Raw genomic sequence first — 20,576 nt, 5'->3', positions numbered from 1 at the left:
TAAGGTGACACTTACGACACTCAGGCCGTCACTAGACGCGGACACTTGTCGTGAATACCTCCCACCCACCGAACCATCATCAGATGTACCACAGTCCAAGCCCCCTTCAGTCCATTCATCCGACGTGACCCGGGAACCCCCTGAAATCCCTAAGCTTGAAGTGGAACCAAAAGAAAAGGTGGCTGGGGCTGGGGCTTTAACTAGGGCCTTGGGTCTAACTAGGGTCGGGGTTTGGGCATAGGGCCGGACAGTGGGTATCCGCGGGGCTACGACCCGCTCTTCACCGCTACCTGGTCCGGTGCCACCGCATGGGCTCACCGCTTCTCGGGTCTCACTGCTCCTCAGCTTCCGCGTCGATCGCCCGCTCCTCTTCAACTTAGGCGATCGGCTGACACTGCTTGAACGAAGAGGCACTGTCATCTCCCCATCAGTTCCGCTCTGCCCACCGGAAACGACGTCCTGACACACACGTATCTCGCCGCCATCTTGGGTTGGGTCCTCAAGCGAGACCTCTTCCTCCACCACAACATCCGGCAACGCCTTCTTCCACTGTGGCACCGCTTGGGCCTTACACCGTCCCTCCTCCGCCGTTGCCACCCTTGGAACCTGGTAATAGCAGGGACTTTGCTTACCGTTCCGTGGCGTTGGGGTGGATCTGCCGCCATCGGAACCGCTGGTCACCAAGGCCTTGGGACTTCGCCTCTCGGGCTGCCGCTGCACGGGCAACACTCTGCTCCGCTCACTTCCGACACAGGTGAGTGGCACTTGTTTAATCGTATTGCTGCTGGGGTTCCCCAGTGGTCGGCCGTCAACGCAGTAGGACTGGCGATGTCCTCGTCCGAGGACTCCATCTGCGCGTTAGGCCAAGGCATTCCGCTCGGTGATCGACGGTGAGCCCCCTTTTTATCACCGCTTCGGGGGTGGGTTTTCTCGCCTGGCTCAGTTTTGATGGTCGTGCCCAATCCCCATCCAGAGCGCACCGGGAAGTTCCGCAGCCAGCATGGCAATATCTCCCGTGATCTGCATTGCCTGAACCGGCACGAATGTCGGCATTGGCCACAGGTATTGCAGGCCACATTGTGCGCATCGCGCCGTAGAGCTCACAGCACCGCCCGGCAGCCGACACTGCAGGCACAGGCATGCCACCGTTTCTATACCCGCTACTCGTAGTATCAGGAAGCCTCCTGGAGCCGAGTAGGGATGAGTAGATATAGGTGACCCTTCTTCGGATTTGCAGGCCATAGTTACTAGAGGAGGCACTCTCACTAGTGGTCTGTTCAGCTCGCTGGCTCCTTGCAACTGAAGGGCAGGGGCTGGTTTGCCAACCCCTTCCCCAGCTAACTCCATCCGCATCCGCCACAACCGGAAACCACTCCCCCTGCTGGAAATTGGAGGGAGGTTCCTCGATTTAGTCTCATGACCCAGCACAGGGGCTGAGTTAGTCATAGTCCATGGGGGCGCGGCTCCAGCTTTCGCGCCATACACCCCATCAGGGTGGAGTTTTCCCGTTGGCGCCACTCCTGGCCAACTCTCTGCAAGTTGAGAATTTGCAATATTTTCTGCAACTGGCCCACGCGGTTTCCCAGGGAAGCGGGAACCGCCATCTTGTTTGAAATGTCACTCTGGTTATCGAATGAGGTAGCTTTTAACTGTTTGTATGTCGAATGACAATCCAGTCCATTATGTTCCTCATAACTCACGACAATGTCCTCTTCACTGTCCTCAGGGTTACTACCCCAAGGTCCTAGGCAGGACCAACACGGTGCAATCACAGCTTTCGCACCACTCCACAACAGGCTCACAAAAGTCTCTTCTGTAGCTTGTTCTTCTCCCGCACACATGCCATGTGAGCTCTCTCCTTCGGCCTCCGTCCGCCATATTGGACCTTCCGCACCGCGCGGATCCTCCGTTCTTGCGGTCGCCATTCGGCCACTATATATTGGGTTATTGTACATGGAGCTCCTCTCTGCAGGGCAGCTGCCACACCGATACAATAAAAATGCCTTGTGCACCACCTTGTGTTCTTAATGTAGATCTGACTCGTGTTTGCACTACCTCAGGCTAGGCTCACTCTCTCTGTGTCTGCTGTATCTCCTTCCTCCCAGTCTGTGCTCCCTTCGGTAAGTGGACTGGAATGGACTAGAGTACTCTGGCTCTTCCATGCAGTACTATGGGCGTCTACCTTCTGTGGCTAGTCTAGCGCAGACCCTCTCCAGGATTCCTGCCCTAAATTATCAGTTTATCCCTTTAGGCATCCTACCACTAGCACAACCTCAAGGGACTAGGACAGCTATAGCCCGGCTCCAGCCCCACTTAACTTCTTGCAGGATCCCAGGGCGTCCGTGCGGCCCGCAGTCCAGCAGCTCCCCTGACTACCCCTGGCTCCTTCCCACGCAGCAGACACTCTCCCTGTTTCCCAGTGTGCCTAGCAAAAGCCTGTCCTGTTGACAGGTCTCTCAGCAGCACCTCCAACTGTAACGGGTATTCCCTCTGGCCTGACTCCCCCCATCTCATATTGGCCCCTGTGGTCTAACCAGTCCCCATTACATGGTCGTGTCTGGTGGTGCACCTGTAGGCAACAGGACTCCTGAGTCTCCCGCATGATGGTATTCGGGGATTGTCAACCCAGACAGGTAGCTGAGGTAGTGTGTGTGAGTCCTACCTATATCACGTGCAGCGCCTCCACCTCAACAGGATCTATGCGTCCGCAGGGAGGGGGTCCTGATGAGGAACTCCTTCTTGGTGGTGCCTTCCACTGGAGAGTAACTTCACACTCACTCAGTGGGGGTATCTTTGAACAGGGCATCTTTATTGATCTCGTATGGGCAAGCTGCCCTTCACAGCCAGCTGTCTCAGCCGCACATATTGCTTTGCTGTCCCTTTGACAGGTACGCCCTCCCAATGGAGTGGGATCCCCTCTCCCCGTAGGGAGATCAACCCTGTGCCAGGTCCCTGGACACAGTGTGGCGCTTATCATGTTAGATGTAGAAATGGACCACTAGTTACTGCACTAGCGGATCCTTCATTCCCAACGCACTCCAACAACTCAGCAACAACCTAACTTTGGGCAGTGCTGTGCCTTATATACTCCAGGAACTGTTACAGCTCTGATGTCACTAACTGTGGACTCAGAGCATGTAGCCACTCCCACCCATACATAGGGCACCTCACCAGGGTGTGAGGGCAAACCTCCATGATTACTGCCGGCACCCTGTAACTTACCAGGTTTACTGCCAGCAGGGGAGACAACTGCAGACCATTTTACATGCATGGCTACACATATAAATAACAAATAATACAAATAACACAAAGGGAAGATGTGCTTCAGAGATAAAAGTAACATTTAGGAAAAGGAGTCCCTGCTCTGAAGAGCTTACAATCAAATTGGTTGGTAGGAAGAACGTACAGAGACAGTAGGAGGGTGCTCTGGTAAGTGCATCTGCAGGGGGCCAAGCTTTATGTATGAGGTGTAAAGTATCTGCCACGGAGCTACTCATATGCTTCCGTAAGCAGGTGTGTTTTAAGGTGGGTCTTAAAGGTGGATAGAGAGGGTGCTAGTCGGGTATTGAGGAGAATGGCATTCCAGAGGTGTGGGGCAGTCCAGTGAGAAAGGTTTAAGGCGGGAGAGGGATTTAGATACAAAGAGGGTAGAGAGAAGACATCCTTGAGCAGACCGCAAGAGTCAGGATGGTGTATAGCAAGAAATTACAGCTGAGATGTAAGGAGGAGAAGAAGAGTGTAAAGCTTTAAAAGTGAGGAGGAGAATTGAGTGTGTGATACAGGATTTGATAGGAAGCCAGGAGAGGGATTTCAGCAGGGGAGACGCTGAGACAGATTTAGGAAAGAGTAGAGTGATTCTGGCAGCAGCGTTTAGGATAGATTGTAGGGGAGACAGGTGAGAGGCAGGAAGGCCGGACAGCAGGAGGTTACAGTAATCAAGACGGGAGAGAATGAGGGCCTGAGTCAGAGTTTTAGCAGTCGAGCAACAGAGGAAAGGGCATATCTTTGTAATATTGCGATGGAAAAAACGATAGGTTCTAGCTACCTTTTGAATGTGAGAGGAGAATGTGAGAGAGGAGTCGAGTGTGACCCCTAGGCAGCGTGCTTGTGCTACTGGGTGAATGATAGTACTTCCAACTGTAATGTGGAAGGAGGTAGCTGGGCCAGGTTTGGGATGAAATATGAGGAGCTCTGTTTTTGACATGTTAAGTTTAAGTCGGCGGAGGGCCATCCAGGATGATATAGCAGAGAGACATTCAGAAACTTTGGTTTGTACAGCAGGTGTAAGGTCAGGGGTTGAAAGGTAAATTTGTGTGTCATCAGCATTTGAACCCACGAGATGTGATTAAGTCACCTACTGTAGAGAGACCGTTTAAAGAGAAAAGAGGTCCCAGGTGGTGTTAGCAAAAGAGACACTGAAAGTACGATGGGAGAGGTAAGAGGAGATCCAGGATAGAGCTTTGTTACGCATACCAAGAGTATGAAGAATGTGAAGGAGAAGAGGGTGATCCACAGTGTCAAATGCTGCAGAGAGGTCGAGAGCAATATGAGCAGAGTGTAATGACCTCTGTCTTTGGCAGCATGGAGGTCATTAGTTATTTTAGTGAGGGCTGTTTCACTGGAGTGAGCAGTGCAGAAGCCAGATAGTAGAGGGTCTAGGAGAGAATAGGAGGTGAGAAAATGGAGCAAGCGAGAGAATACAAGACGTTCAAGGAGTTTAGAGGCAAAAGGCAGGAGGGAGACAGGACGATAGTTAGAAAGACAGGTAGGGTCAAGCTTGCTGTTTCTGAGTAATGGTATGACTGTTGCATGTTTGAAGGAGGAGGGAAAGGTACCAGAGTAGAGGGAGGAGTTAAAAATGTGTGTGAGCATATGGATTCCACCTTTTCCTTGATATAGTCGGCAAAGTCCTGAGGTGAGATGGAGGAAGAATAACAGGCAGCAGAGGGTGGTCTGAGTATGGAGTCAAAGAAAATGTAATACACCAACACCCAGTCGCTCCTACCAACCATTGTGGCCAAGCCCTGCCATCTACTACACGTACCCACCGTCAAGGCCAGGCACTGCACTTATTCTTTCACTTGCTATCTCTGCAAGTCTCCCAACATACCACTCAGAGTGTAAGCTCTCCGGGGCAGAGATTTCGTTTCCTATTGTCTGACTTTGCTGCGCTTATTGTATTAGAATTCCCTGTACTGTATTGTCTTTGTAAAGTGCCGAGTACACTGTGAGTGCAATATAGAGATATACATACATACATACATACATTCCTGCTCCATATATTGCCGGTGTAAGACATTTGGTCACTGCGTTTAGCCGCAAGTCACCTCGCTGCTCGCTCACTTTCCCGCCACGGTAAGCCCCTAACCTTAGTCCTTACCCTAAAACCCCTTAATCTTAACCCTTACTACCAATGCTACTCCCTACCCTAAAAACCTTAACCCATTAACCTAAGCACTAAAACCCTACCCTAAAATGTACTGTAGCCCCCTGTAAACAGTACCGGCTATACCTATCTTCCTCCTACTGTGTTAAGTCCTGTTAAGACCAGGCGCCAGTAGTAATCATGGGTTTTCCCCCTTCATGCCCTACCTTGCGTGATAGATGCAGGCCTCGGACTCTGCTGCAGGCGTGAGCCAGAGGGGAGGTCTTGCTGACATCATAAGAGGTGGGGCCGAGACTATTTAGCAGCCAGTTCCTGTAAGTGACAGTCTGTCTGTTCTCACCCGGCTCTAGAGCGGGTCCTGTCCAAGGAGTTGGAGTGATAAACCAAGCTCCGTCCAGGGAGCTAGCCAGAGAGAAAGATCTGGGCCATTACATGCGGAGAGCGAGCCAAGCTCAGGTGGGACCAATGCCCCTTACCCAGAGGCAAGGGTGATGGGGAGAATCCATCCCCCCAGAGGATACCCTCTGAGGGGGGCAGTGGGGTATTGAGGCCCCAGCCCAGTCCATCCTGACGGAGAGCATACTTGGAGGGAAGGAGAGGAGGAAAGGACTGTACACTGTGGGAGTATTGCTGTGTATTGCTACTGCTGCTGTTGTTGTTGCAGCTGTCGGCTGCAAGGCCGCTGTGTACAATAAAGAGAGACATTGCTGATCTTAAGAGAGACTGTTGTGTGATTCTGGAGCAACCACCCTGGGACCAGGGTCCCTTTTTCTTCTGTACGGGTCCTACCCCATACTCCTGGGAAGGTATAGTAGATGGAGGCGCTGCACCACCACTAAAAGAATGGAGGCTACTACCCCAGAAGCCCGGTCCTGTTATCCCCCACACCACCGCGGGAGACTCAGGCCCTCCTATTCCACGAAGGTACGCACCACCCAGTACATGTAATCCGCCCTCAAACACCCTAGATATGTCAGATGAGTCTAGGGGGGGGAAATATGGGTTACAGTACCTTACAGTACATGCGGCAGGCGGTGGACCAAACACCAGCGGGGACTTGGTCACGGCAAATTCCCATCACCAAACGTCCCATTCCGATATATTGCCGCCCATACAGAAAACAGCATGAGAGGTAATACTGGACATGTATGTGTATTACCTCTCTGGACATGTATGTGTATTACCTCTCTGGAGATATATGTGTATACCGGTATTACCTCTCTGGGCGTGTATGTGTATACCGGTATTACCTCTCTGGGCGTGTATGTGTATACCGGTATTACCTCTCTGGGCATGTATGTGTATACCGGTATTACCTCTCTGGGCGTGTATGTGTATACCGGTATTACCTCTCTGGGTGTGTATGTGTATACCGGTATTACCTCTCTGGGCGTGTATGTGTATACCGGTATTACCTCTCTGGGCATGTATGTGTATACCGGTATTACCTCTCTGGGCATGTATGTGTATACCGGTATTACCTCTCTGGAGATGTATGTGTATACCGGTATTACCTCTCTGGACGTGTATGTGTATACCGGTATTACCTCTCTGGACGTGTATGTGTATACCGGTATTACCTCTCTGGACGTGTATGTGTATACCGGTATTACCTCTCTGGACGTGTATGTGTATACCGGTATTACCTCTCTGGACGTGTATGTGTATACCGGTATTACCTCTCTGGACGTGTATGTGTATACCGGTATTACCTCTCTGGACGTGTATGTGTATACCGGTATTACCTCTCTGGACATGTATGTGTATACCGGTATTACCTCTCTGGACGTGTATGTGTATACCGGTATTACCTCTCTGGACGTGTATGTGTATACCGGTATTACCTCTCTGGACGTGTATGTGTATACCAGTATTACCTCTCTGGGCATGTATGTGTATACCGGTATTACCTCTCTGGACGTGTATGTGTATACCGGTATTACCTCTCTGGACATGTATGTGTATACCGGTATTACCTCTCTGGACATGTATGTGTATACCGGTATTACCTCTCTGGACATGTATGTGTATACCGGTATTACCTCTCTGGATATAGTGACCTTAAGGGTTTGGGGCCGCGGGATTTCCCTGAGCAGGGAGAGAGCAGGACTGTTTCTAGGGGGCTGGGCAGCTTCCTCCACCCTGATTGCCTGCTGCTGGCTAATGCAGCCAATGAGGAGGAGGTGTCAGGAGCCTGGGGGTGGGGCCAAGGAGAGGAGGAAACAGCATGAAGCAGTGAGAGGCGTGTGTGTATCTCAAGCGTGTCGCACCTATCATCATTGTGTTCAGTATTTTGGGAGAAGCCACCTGGCCACCCTATTTATGATCCAACCTGTATAATAAATGAACACAGCTGCTTGAAAAGGGGATAGAAGGAAAAAAAACTCATCTATTTAATCGTCTCAGATTCCCGTCCTAATCCCTGGAAAGGAAACATATGTATCTGCATGAAACACAACCCAAGAGCTAGCCGAGCAGCCTGGTCAGAGGAGAGATCACATGAGGGGGTAGAGGTGGTGATGGCAGGAATCCTTGGGCGTAGTCAGCAGGGGGTTAAACACCACCTTGCTGTGCCAGCTTCTGGGTGCATATTCATTCTCCTGCTGGATTTCGGGATTAAATAACATTACGGTGCTTTCAAAAATACGTAGCGATCCTGCAAATATTTCAAATGAAGGACAATCACTCGCCGCGTGCGAAACAAATCTATGGGGCGAGGTCTCAAACTCCGTCCTCAAGGGCCACCAACAGGCCAGGTTTTATGGATATCCCTGCTTCAGCACAGGTGGTGTAGTCTTCGACTGGTGCAGCAGGGACATCTCTAAAACCTGGCCTGTTGGTGGCCCTTTGAGGCCTGGGTTTGACACCCCTGCTATGGGGGTTTGCAAGGTGTTGGAGGACACATGGCAAAGCAAGGGTTAAGGTGCCATTCATTAAGATGCAGCAAACCAACAGCGCATTTAACACTTTCGCTGCCGGGGTGGATAGCAGGTCGTTCATGTGCAATGCATTGCAGCTTCCTTGGGTTCAACGTGCAACGTAACAGCGACTGTTCTACCTGGTGCGGACAGCGCCTGGTAAACGTGTTGGGCGAGAGAGACAAGGCATGGTCTGAGAGAATGGCAAATTCTCTTTTAACAGAAGCATCAGTGGATTATTTCAAATAAACTCCAAATAAAGGAAACGGGCTGATTTCTATCAGGATGAAAATTGCCACTTAAGATGCCAGTGATTTTAGAGCAGTTTGTGCCTGGCGGTCCTTCTCCTACTGAGGGGAGGGCCTCCCTAACCGCAGCACAGTGATTAGTCTGAAGAGACCAAGGGGAGTTGTGGGATGGGTTAAGGAAGTGGTTGTAACTTGAACCCCTCGTCTGTCAGAGGGGTGAGCAACGTATTGTGATGCTGACCCTTCTGGCCACACAGAGGTTAAGGAAGGGAACAATGTAGGTGAAGGATGCCTGGTTTGGTTTGTCGCTGCTGCTGGGAGGGAAATGACCTCTTAGTGTCGCAGAATACACACTGGACTGGGCACGGTGAGGCTGGACCACACACTCAAATAGATTAGTGTATCAAAATCTCTCTGCTGCCAAGCTGGAGGAAACTCAATGCACCACGCTGATCCAAGCACAACATCCTCCTGTATCCCATGGGAGACCCTTCTTTTATAAATCAGACATTTTGCTGTGGTTTAAAAGCTCAGAAACGGACTCGGAGCCCCCCAAAGTCTCTTAAAACCTAAGCAGTCTAACAAGTAATAAGCACAAAAGGAGTAGTCCACACACAGCAGCTCCTAACTGGGAGCATTGTCTGGGTCCCAGAGGGAGCAGCTCCTAACTGGGAGCATTGTCTGGAGCCCGGAGGGAGCAGCTCCTAACAGGGAGCAGTCTGTGGGCCCAGAGGGAGCAGTCTGAGGCCCAGAAAGAGCAGCTCCTAACTGGGAGCAGTCTGGGTCCCAGAGGAAGCAACTCCTAACTGGGAGCATTGTCTGGAGCCCGGAGAGAGCAGTCTGAGGCCCAGAAAGAGCAGCTCCTAACTGGGAGCAGTCTGGGTCCCAGAGGAAGCAGCTCCTAACTGGGAGCATTGTCTGGAGCCCGGAGGGAGCAGTCTGTGGGCCCAGAGGGCGCAGTCTGAGGCCCAGAAAGAGCAGCTCCTAACTGGGAGCAGTCTGGGTCCCAGAGGAAGCAGCTCCTAACTGGGAGCATTGTCTGGAGCCCGGAGGGAGCAGTCTGAGGCCCAGAAAGAGCAGCTCCTAACTGGGAGCAGTCTGGGTCCCACAGGGAGCAGCTCCTAAATGTTTGTATTCACCTTCCCAAATCCACTGCGGATCCAAAGATAAACAGATTTAAAATGTGCAACGTGGTAGGTTTTATTCATTTTCCTATACTATGCACAGTGATTTCTCTAATTTCTTTATACTGTAGCACTCCAGCGACCCCTCCTGACACTTTGCAAGGGGTGTAAATAATAATACATTTTAGAAATTAAAGTACCTACTGTCTCAAAAAATCAATCATATTTTGCTACCCGACAATTAAATAAGTCTGATGACAATTTAAAGTCTAATAATATATTAAAGAGAGTGCTACGTGTTTCACAAGTACTTTTCTTCCTTGGGATTTAAGTGAGAATATATTTGTTGGGAGGTATAGCACCATTCTCTGTCAGAAAACCTACATTTCAATGCTCTGCTGTCAGCAAAAAGGTTTTATTTTCAGATGCAACACGCGCTCCTCTCAGAGGCTTGGAAACGGCCGGTAAAAATGAATCTTCATCTTTTCCAAACCAACACCTACAATGGCTTTTACGGGACAATCCCCTCGAACGCAGACTGTGGCTACCAGTGTTTAGCATAAAGACCACCCTCCAGCAATCAGATGCACACACAAATCAGAGTATTGTATTGGAGACAAAAAAAAAAGATTTACAACCAATGTTAGTTTCTTTCAGCCTTCCCTGGTGTCCTGAGTAAGGGCCATTTGATGCGATGATTGTGTGATCTGAATGCTTCCAGTCGCCAATACCCTGAGAAGATGCTGCTTGGTGCTGTAGAAGAGATATATAGCTTCTCAGGATATAGGGTAAGGCAGGGATGCTCAACCCTCCCCAACAGGTCAGGTTTTCAGGATATCCCTGCTTTAGCACAGGTGGCTCAATCTTCCAGTGAGTCCCTGCTTCAGCACAGGTGGCACAATCAGGGGGCTCAGTCTGCAACTGAGCCCCTGATTAAGCCACTTGTGCGGAAGGTAGGATATCCTGAAAACCTGACTTTTGGGGGGTTCTTGAGGACGGGAGTTGAGCGCCCCTGGATTAAAGGGTCGATATCTTACAGAATTAGAAAGAGGGTCCTTACTCATTCTGCACGGAACAGAAGATGAAATGGAGTATTGCTCAAGTAAACCTCTTTCCACCAAGACACAAGTGCTGTTTCCCTCACATACCCGTATTCAGAATGGTACATGCATTCCCACTGGCTCACATTGCAGTGCAAATTGCTTTGGACCTTAAATTAAGCCCATCAGATAGCGACCCTTCTTTTGCAAAAAATAAGCATGTTTGGACGTCTTAAACTCCTTCACGACTCCTCACATTGGCATCTATAAACAGGATTATACACAAGGCTTCTTCATCAAGAACAATTGGGAGAGTTACATTGGGAAGTTCTGCGTTCCAACTTCCAACCCAGGACATCGCAGTCACACTATAGCAGGGGGGGGGGGGGGGGGGGACGATAGTTTTTAGTGTGCGCCTTTTCTGCCCCCATTTGCATAATTTATCGACACGTATAAACCCCCTCCCCAAAAAAACAAATGAAATATAAGTGAAATGACATTCCTCCGTGATTGCAGCCGGCAGAAAACACTAGGTGTAATGAGAAATCAAGAACAGGAGTTGCCTTGTTGTCAGATTAAGTTTACAAATCAAACATAGCAACAAGAAAACAGCTGGATATTCTCAGCGTGGACTGGAAGATGAGCCTGCGAGCTGTGTGTTTATTGTGTCCCCTATCGCTGGCTCGTCACCATCAAAAGATCTGAGCCTCCTGCGGCCGCGCAGAGGGATCAACGGAGGGGATCTCGGTTGGTCTCCCTGGCAGTAAACGGGTCCAAAAAAAAAAAAATGTAAAAAAAAAAAAAAAATGTAAAAAAAAAAAAAAAAAGGATTTTTGCTTTATTCACTTGGATATATGGCTGAAGCAGCTGCAGATAAAGAGACTGCAACTTGTAAAAGTTAAAAATGTAAACTAGCAGTGATTGTTCACCTCTGGCTCCTACAGAATGGCCTTTTCTGCTCCACAGGATACTTTGAAATGGTTAAAGTTCCAGGCCGGTGAGTTTCTGTGGAGCAGAGGGTAGTGAGATATGATTGGAGGGTGAGGATGGGTGTCCGGGTGGGGGATGGGGAAGGTGTTGGTGATTTGTGACTCCTCCCAGCGTCTTGTGTCCTATGCCAGAGGTGAACGTAACTTCAAAAATACTGCCATTTCCCCAACACTGTGTCCTTGATGGCATCCACATACTGTGCAGGGACCCAGTACACCCAGTAGTACGAGGCTTCAGTAGGACCCAGTTGAAATGCCTGTCGGAGAGAAAAGAAAGTGGGGATGTATGGGGAATGTATCGTTACTTATAGTGAGCCATTCCTAAACCTCCCACTAAATAAACCCACCGCTCCAGTAAAAGTCCAAAATGTGGTGATCTGGGATACAAAACAAAAAGCTTGAAACTAAGCAGCTGTGGTGTGGGTGGCCTCTTTGTGAAACAGATGTGTAATTGCATCGCGCTCAGTAGAATTCTATCGAACAATAGCTCAATGCCCGCAAAGTTTGCAGAAACAGTTACAGCCATTGAAACTATTGACTTCTAGAGCACTGGTGGACAACAGGCGGCCACACGCAGACTTCTGGGGCTTCACCTGTGGCCCTTCAACGCTGCCCGCCCCAGTATCCCGTTCTTTGTCCCCAGTGCAGAGATGTTGCTGATGTGGATTGTAGCTTCTCCCCGCTCCCTCAGCTGTTTAATGGCTGAAATACAGTACTGCCCGCTCCTCTCCTGTGCCGACACAGTACTGCCCGCTCCTCTCCTGTGCCGACACAGTACTGCCCGCTCCTCTCCTGTGCCGACACAGTACTGCTCGCACCTCTCTCATGCACTGATACATACAGCACTGCCCGCTCCTCTCCTGCGCTGATAAATACAGTACTACCCGCTCCTCTCCTGCGCTGATAAATACAGTACTGCCCGCTCCTCTCCTGCGCTGATAAATACAGTACTGCCCGCTCCTCTCCTGCGCTGATACATACAGCACTGCCCGCTCCTCTCCTGCGCTGATAAATACAGTACTACCCGCTCCTCTCCTGCGCTGATAAATACAGTACTGCCCGCTCCTCTCCTGCCCTGATAAATACAGTACTGCCCGCTCCTCTCCTGCGCTGATAAATACAGTACTGCCCGCTCCTCTCCTGCGCTGATAAATACAGTACTGCTCGCTCCTCTCCTGCGCTGATAAATACAGTACTGCCCGCTCCTCTCCTGCGCTGATAAATACAGTACTGCCCGCTCCTCTCCTGATCCTAGATTAAGAGGGGGAACGGGGCAGAATTCATCATTAGGCAGCTGACCGGGAAAGGGAAAAACTCCTGCCTGCGGCTGCACCTTTCTGCCAAATAGGAAACTGGGACAGAAATTCAATATACAACCCCACTCACGTTGCTTTCTCTGTGTCTCTCGCCCCCCTTCTGATGGCTATACATCATGTTGCCTACTACTGTTCTATAGGGTAGTTTAAAAAGCTGAAGGATCAGGAGTCAGAAAACTGAGTGTGTAAAATATTGTCACACTATTAACCCTTACCAACATGTGATAATCCTCGTGTTCTTCAATTGGCTCGGAGAGGACATTTTTAATGGAGCCCATGGGGAGTTTTTCCGTCCTCTCTGCATAAAATAATAAAGCAGTGAAACATTGCTATACAGTCAGATACATCCGTGACCGCAGCACACACGGGAAACATTGCTATACAGTCAGACACATCCGTGACCGGAACACACACGGGAAACATTGCTATACAGTCAGATACATCCGTGACCGCAGCACACACGGGAAACATTGCTATACAGTCAGACACATCCGTGACCGCAGCACACACGGGAAACATTGCTATACAGTCAGACACATCCGTGACCGCAGCACACACGGGAAACATTGCTATAGTCAGACACATCCGTGACCGGAGCACGCACGAGAAACATTGCTATACAGTCAGATACATCCGTGACCGCAGCACACACGGGAAACATTGCTATACAGTCAGATACATCCGTGACCGCAGCACACACGGGAAACATTGCTATACAGTCAGATACATCCGTGACCGCAGCACACACGGGAAACATTGCTATACAGTCAGATACATCCGTGACCGCAGCACACACGGGAAACATTGCTATACAGTCAGACACATCCGTGACCGCAGCACACACGGGAAACATTGCTATACAGTCAGACACATCCGTGACCGCAGCACACACGGGAAACATTGCTATACAGTCAGACACATCCGTGACCGCAGCACACACGGGAAACATTGCTATACAGTCAGACACATCCGTGACCGCAGCACACACGGGAAACATTGCTATACAGTCAGATACATCCGTGACCGCAGCACACACGGGAAACATTGCTATACAGTCAGATACATCCGTGACCGCAGCACACACGGGAAACATTGCTATACAGTCAGACACATCCGTGACCGCAGCACACACGGGAAACATTGCTATACAGGCAGCACACGTGTTAAATCTGCGTACAAAAGTCATGGCTATTCACACTAACTTTGCACACAAATAGGTCATATAACACTCAGAGAATTACATATGTTCCTCCCAAGTTAATTTGCTTAGTGCCTCATCTGTCTTAAAAGGGGTTATCTTGATTGAAATAGCGGCTAGCCAAAACAGATTATGTTCTTTGAGCTGTATTCTAGGTCTTATTCCCCAGCAGAGGGCTTACTGCAATGTATTCCACCCAGAGGGGAGGTATTTGGGAAACAAAGTGACCAGGCCATGTGCTCACTTGCATTTTGATACCCAGAATCCTTTGTGTCTGCAAAGTGACAGAGAGCTCTCACAAGACAGTTCAGGTGCGAGAACAATGTAGGTATCACTTGGAAGAGTGGCGCGTGTGATTGGATGCGGAACACTTACCCTTTGTACCAATCCACAGCTGGTCCTGCTCCAGTTTGAATGTCAGTCTGACTTTCCCTCCAGACTTGTTGTACATCCCGGATATGGGGCTGGTAGGGAGCCGCTCCTGTCACATACAAGAGACACATTGGTGACACTATCTAGACTACATGGCTGCTGCAGAGGGAAATTGTTTGAGATTTTATACAGACGTTTGATCAATGATCCCAAGATGCAACCACTACAAACCAGTATGGTAACAAATAAAGGAATTGTATGCAACACTTAATGTTTAAATCCTCCATGTGAATATATCTACTGAGGAAGGTTCAGATCGAAACATTAAGATAAAAGACACAATTGATGTGAGCCTAATGCGCTGTACTTATTGGGCGTCTGTAGGATCACACAGAGAGACGCAAACTTGGGAAATATGCCAATAGGAGTCATTTGCATATTAGTTTAGCATATTTCCCAGGTATGCATCACAGGTGTGTGTGTGTGTGTGTGTATTTTAGGTTAACGTTAGGTTAAATAGTCTAGCGGACCTTAGTGCATCACTCTCTACTGACATCCACTGTAAGGACAAAGAAAAGAATGCCTGGATACTACAAATAAAACAAAGACAGCAAAGGGAACTAAATGCATCACACTAAATGGGTTAAATGTCACTTGCGTTAGGCCCAAGTGGGCAACGTGCCATTTTGACGGTTCTCTTTATATTGGGCTCTTGGTTCCCAGAGACGCTCCACTCCCTGTCGCTTACCTTCACTCCTTTCAGGGAAGGCAATACGTCATCGGGTTTCCCTTTGTCTAGCACCTTTCTGTGTTGCTGGAAAAAGCGTAAGAGAAACACGAACGATTGCAGGTTATTTAAACGAGAGACATGGAAAAGACGAGCATATTTGCAGACTGTAACCTCCCGGTGTGTAAACACTGTAATATTGTGCGTGGAATACTCTGGCTAGATTTCTCACCCCCTATTACACTACACCGCAGGTTACAAATACCCGAGTGTTGACCTTCTATCCCACGATGGACGTTGTCCTCATACAACCCACATCCTGTGTTTACCTTTTGTCGGCACAGCGGCTCTTTCTTGCTCTCCTCCTCTTTGACTTCCTGCTGAGCCGTCTCTTTGGGGGTGGTAACCGCCAGCACGTCATTGATGGTAGACCCCACGACCATGAACTTCGCCCCATTGGTGACTTTGATTTCCCGTAACGTCTTATCCTCGGGAAGCAGACCCTTAAACATGACTTTCTGCATAGCTGGTGGAAGACCTGCACCAATAGAGAGGGAAAGAAAGACTGCCACACTCCAGTGGGAAAGGAGAACATTTCAATGCCTCTGCGTTTCAGTCCTAGATGGAGCTTTGGACACCCAGGTGTCAGAAGAAGCACCATTTTTCACAGAGGCCAACAATAGTAGCTCATGTTATCATGAGGGAACCTTCTATATTGGATATAAGATGGGAGGAACCAGTCTCCCTTCTAGAAATGGAAAGCCATGTAAAACGGTCTGGTTTTGACGTTGCGCTATGGAATTTAAGACGTTTAATAGCTTTTTAAGTGTAGGTGGCAGTCTCAATCTCTTACGAATGACAGGGAACACCTCAACTATTCAACTGTCTCTAGGGAAGTCAAGCACACGAGAAAAGAAAGCAGCAATGATTCCTGGTGAATGGTTACGTGGAGCAGGTGGAGGAGTGAGGAGATTATAGATATAAATCTATTAATGGAATGTGCCTATTTCTCCATATCTTGCAACCATTTTTCACTCCCTTGAAACACTGTGAATTAACTTTTCGATCTCCGCTGGGGTACGTCTACGCTAAGGAACTTGTGTCAAATGTACAAAAGGAGGGCGACTTCTGTTTAACACAGACACTAACGGACTGCATAGTTTATTACTCATGCTTTAGGTGTTAAGCTGTGTGCTCCATAGACGCACTTGAGTGTCTATATCAGGTGAAAGCACGCGCACGGCGTAGAGGATACCTGTGAGTGAGTGAATCTTCTGTTTAAGGCTTGCTCCGGTGCTATCCAGTGGGATCTTCACATCATATTTATTCTTGTTCCAAATAATCTTGACGTCTACGAGTTCTTTGTCTGCCTCAGAGTCTCCTCCGTTGCTGACAGAGACGTCTGCCTCTGCCTGTGCTGAGCCGCTGTCCGACGCCTGCGGACTGCTGTCGCCGCGTTCCGCACAGCTCAGCTGCAGCTTCTGCCCGTCCGCCTGCATCCCCAGCTCTTCCACTTCTACAGGGGAAGGGACACAGGCAGGTTAGATCAGGCATGCACAAAACAGATCATTCCACAAGAGCTGGAAAAATGTGTCAGCAGAAACCCGGGACAGAACCCTTACCCCTCCCAGAGTGAGAGAGAGGGGGGGCAATCAGGATGAGACCTATTTCCTTTCTAGAACGAATTGAGACCAGGATTAGTTCATTTAAAAACATGCAAACAAAAATACAGACCATCTTCCCCAGTGATTTCCAAACTTTTTTTGGTTAAGGATCCCCAAGAGAAATTCTGAGGAACCCCCAACCCTCTCGAATAACAGATCTGTGATCAGATGCATTGTACATTCTTCTGTACTGTATTTGATACAATTTTCAAAATGACCAGAAGATTATTATTTTTTTGCATGTTCTTGTATAAGCGCTGCTAGTTTTACGTAGCTCTTTACAGAGACATTTTGCAGGCACAGGTCCCTGCCCCGTGGAGCTTACAATCTATGTGGTTGGTGCCTGAGGCACAGGGAGATAAAGTGACTTGCCCAAGGTCACAAGGAGCCGACAACGGGAATTGAACCAGGTTCCTCTGCGTCAAACTCAGTGCCAGTCAGAGTCTTTACTCACTGAGACACTCCTATCCTGAAGATTGCAGGGAACCCTTTAGGGATGACCAGGGAACCCTTTAGGGATGACCAGGGAACCCTTTAGGGATGACCAGGGAACCCAAGGGTTCCTAGGAACATTGATCTACACACCCAAAAGAGTGAAAAAGACAAGAATTTGATTCCTAAACACCCCGCATTTGAGACGAACAGGAATCCTTACCATTCTAGAGATCAACAAAATGCCCCTAAACCTATCCAAGGATAACAACTACAATGTCATAATTCAATCCCCCCCAAAGAAAGAGACCAGAACGTCTCTGAGAGATCACACACGCCTCTCACTAGAAGAGGTACCAGAACATCAAACCCCCTGCACAACAAGACCGCCTTTCACCTGGTCACAAGAGGTGACGCCCCGTCATTCTCTTCTGGAAAGAGATACAGTAATAAGATAGGGTACAACTCCCATAAAAACAAGTGTGGGTGTATTTGGAGATGGTAGAATGGAAGAGGTTGTGTGAGCATAGTAGCTTACGTATTGTTATTGAAAGATTTCTTTTAAAAAGGAGTAGCTATGCTCAAGGGAAACTGAACCGGTTTTTGTCTATAATTTTGCACGGTTACATTTACACACAAATTTGAATATTTTAGTGAGGTCTTCACATCAGCCATGCAACAAGACCAAAATCATCTACCTGCTGTGTTTGTACATTGTATAGATGTTGTATAGCCAGCTGAGCAATATCCATAGAAGTGTCAAGAAAATAGCACATGCATTTAGAGTATTCCACCACCCAGGGATTCTTATAACTGAGCCATGATCTGTGCATGTGCTTTGACTGATAGCACTCACGGTTTCCTATGTAGGGAAATCCATACTTCCAGTTCTTATAATGTCAATAATACGTTTTATACTTACAGGAGCTCCTACAATCTAATTACAGCGTGTGAGCTATAGAGACAAATGAACAAGCCCAGGGGTCAAATAGATGGATTTTCCCAGACCAAAGATCAACATCTTTCAAATGAGCCTCTCCTATAACTCTACATCTATATAATTGATTGCTGTCAAGCATGGATTGCAGACAGGGTTTGCTGGTTCTGTGTTTGCTGTGCTGACACGCCAGGGAAAGGACAAAGTGTGATGAGGGAATATTTGGACTGTTCTATGGGGGTAGGTAAAGATTACATCATGAGTTTGAAGGAGTAAACAAGTGTGGCAAGCTATAGTATGGCAGGGGGTGTTTGTACTGTAAAGTACCAGGTTAAATAGTTAAGAATAGTCAATTGTGTGTTTGTAGGCGAGGAGGTTCAAGAGGCATAATGTGTAAGGGGGCTGTTGAGAGATGAGCAGATTGTGTGAAGGGGCTAACAGGTGTGTACCGTAAAAACAGCTGTTAAGAAAGGCTGAAGGCATAATGAGGGCTGTTAAGTGGGGCAAATGGTGTGAAGGAGGGTTTAAAAGGTGGGCAGATGGTGTGAAGGGTGTTTAAAAGGGGGGCAGATGGTGTGAAGGGTGTTTAAAAGGGGGGCAGATGGTGTGAAGGGTGTTTAAACGGGGGCAGATGGTGTGAAGGGTGTTTAAAAGGGGGGCAGATGGTGTAAAGGGGGTTTAAAAGGGGGGCAGATGGTGTGAAGGGGGTTTAAAAGGGGGGCAGATGGTGTGAAGGGGGTTTAAAAGGGGGGCAGATGGTGTGAAGGGGGTTTAAAAGGGGGGCAGATGGTGTGAAGGGGGTTTAAAAGGGGGGCAGATGGTGTGAAGGGGGTTTAAAAGGGGGGCAGATGGTGTTAAGGGGGTTTAAAAGGGGGGCAGATGGTGTTAAGGGGGTTTAAAAGGGGGGCAGATGGTGTGAAGGAGGGTTTAAAAGGGGGGCAGATGGTGTGAAGGGGGCTTAAAAGGGGGGCAGATGGTGTGAAGGGGGTTTAAAAGGGGGGCAGATGGTGTGAAGGGGGTTTAAAAGGGGGGCAGATGGTGTGAAGGGGGTTTAAAAGGGGGGCAGATGGTGTGAAGGGGGTTTAAAAGGGGGGCAGATGGTGTGAAGGGGGTTTAAAAGGGGGGCAGATGGTGTGAAGGGGGTTTAAAAGGGGGGCAGATGGTGTGAAGGGGGTTTAAAAGGGGGGCAGATGGTGTGAAGGGGGTTTAAAAGGGGGGCAGATGGTGTGAAGGGGGTTTAAAAGGGGGGCAGATGGTGTGAAGGGGGTTTAAAAGGGGGGCAGATGGTGTGAAGGGGGTTTAAAAGGGGGGCAGATGGTGTGAAGGGGGTTTAAAGGGGGCAGATGGTGTGAAGGGGGTTTAAAAGGGGGCAGATGGTGTTAAGGGGGTTTAAAAGGGGGGCAGATGGTGTGAAGGGGGTTCAAAAGGGGGGGCAGATGGTGTGAAGGGGGTTCAAAAGGGGGGCAGATGGTGTGAAGGGGGTTGAAAAGGGGAGCAGATGGTGTGAAGGGGGTTTAAAAGGGGAGCAGATGGTGTGAAGGGGGCTGTTAAGTGGGGCAGATGGTGTGAAGGGGGCTGTTAAGTGGGGCAGATGGTGTAAAGGGGGCTGTTAAGTGGGGCAGATGGTGTGAAGGGGGCTGTTAAGTGGGGCAGATGGTGTGAAGGGGGTATGTAACAGCAGCATGTTGTGTGAGAGGGTAGATAGGATAGCTGAGAGGGGCAGCAGGAGGTCTGACCCCTCCGGCTTTGGGAAGGTTGCAGACGTCCTGCCCTCGGGGGGCTCGGTACCCACCGTCCTGGGACGCCATGATGATTGTGTACAAGTCCCCAGCGCGAGGGCTGCCGGGAAACTCTCAGCCAGCCGTTTTGGACCCAGCCGGCAACTGTAGCCAAGGACCGGAAGAGAGTGAGGGCTGGAGGACCAAATATCATAGAGATAGGGAGAGACAGGCAAGATGGAACCGGAAAGAACGATCCTAAGGCTGCCAATCATCCGGGAACGTGCCAACCAACTTAACTCATCGAGTGCCGGGCAAAAAAGGAAGTTATTATTCCCAGATAAAACACTTTATTACAGTTAATGAGATGATGAGATAACCAGTGACAGGCGTATCTAACCATGGTTTATATGTGTACATATATATATAATATTGCGCCACCAATGTGCAGGGAGCTGTACAAAAAAAAGTCAATAGGATACAATACTGGTCTGTTCAGTCCAATGC

At 49.0% G+C, this 20,576-nt stretch overlaps 1 protein-coding gene across 1 annotated transcript; it reads right to left on the bottom strand.

The window, feature by feature from the left end:
* Window positions 1-9,727: 9,727 nt before the first annotated feature.
* Window positions 9,728-20,275, bottom strand: UBFD1 (ubiquitin family domain containing 1). The gene is made up of 7 exons (XM_075565647.1): window positions 20,144-20,275; window positions 16,574-16,834; window positions 15,648-15,856; window positions 15,340-15,405; window positions 14,595-14,700; window positions 13,237-13,319; window positions 9,728-11,962 (listed from the first exon to the last, which is right to left on the bottom strand). Exons 1-7 carry the CDS (start codon window positions 20,157-20,159, stop codon window positions 11,852-11,854), a joined length of 852 nt encoding a protein of 283 aa, XP_075421762.1. The 5' UTR covers window positions 20,160-20,275; the 3' UTR covers window positions 9,728-11,851.
* Between the last annotated feature and the right edge of the window lie 301 nt (window positions 20,276-20,576).

The sequence above is a fragment of the Ascaphus truei genome, chromosome 11 (assembly GCF_040206685.1).
Source record: "Ascaphus truei isolate aAscTru1 chromosome 11, aAscTru1.hap1, whole genome shotgun sequence".
In the NCBI taxonomy this organism is placed as follows: Eukaryota; Metazoa; Chordata; class Amphibia; order Anura; family Ascaphidae; genus Ascaphus; species Ascaphus truei.
Note: the sequence above shows the minus strand (reverse complement) of the source record. Positions and strands in the feature narration are given on the sequence as shown.

Bases quoted from the DNA above. Each gene is read 5' to 3' on its own strand.
- UBFD1 (XM_075565647.1), bottom strand. The intron at 15,857-16,573 runs GTATCCTCTACG...CTATTGGTGCAG, and splicing joins GAAGATTCACTCACTCACAG to GTCTTCCACCAGCTATGCAG. The intron at 15,406-15,647 runs GTAAACACAGGA...CGCTTTTTCCAG, and splicing joins AGCCGCTGTGCCGACAAAAG to CAACACAGAAAGGTGCTAGA.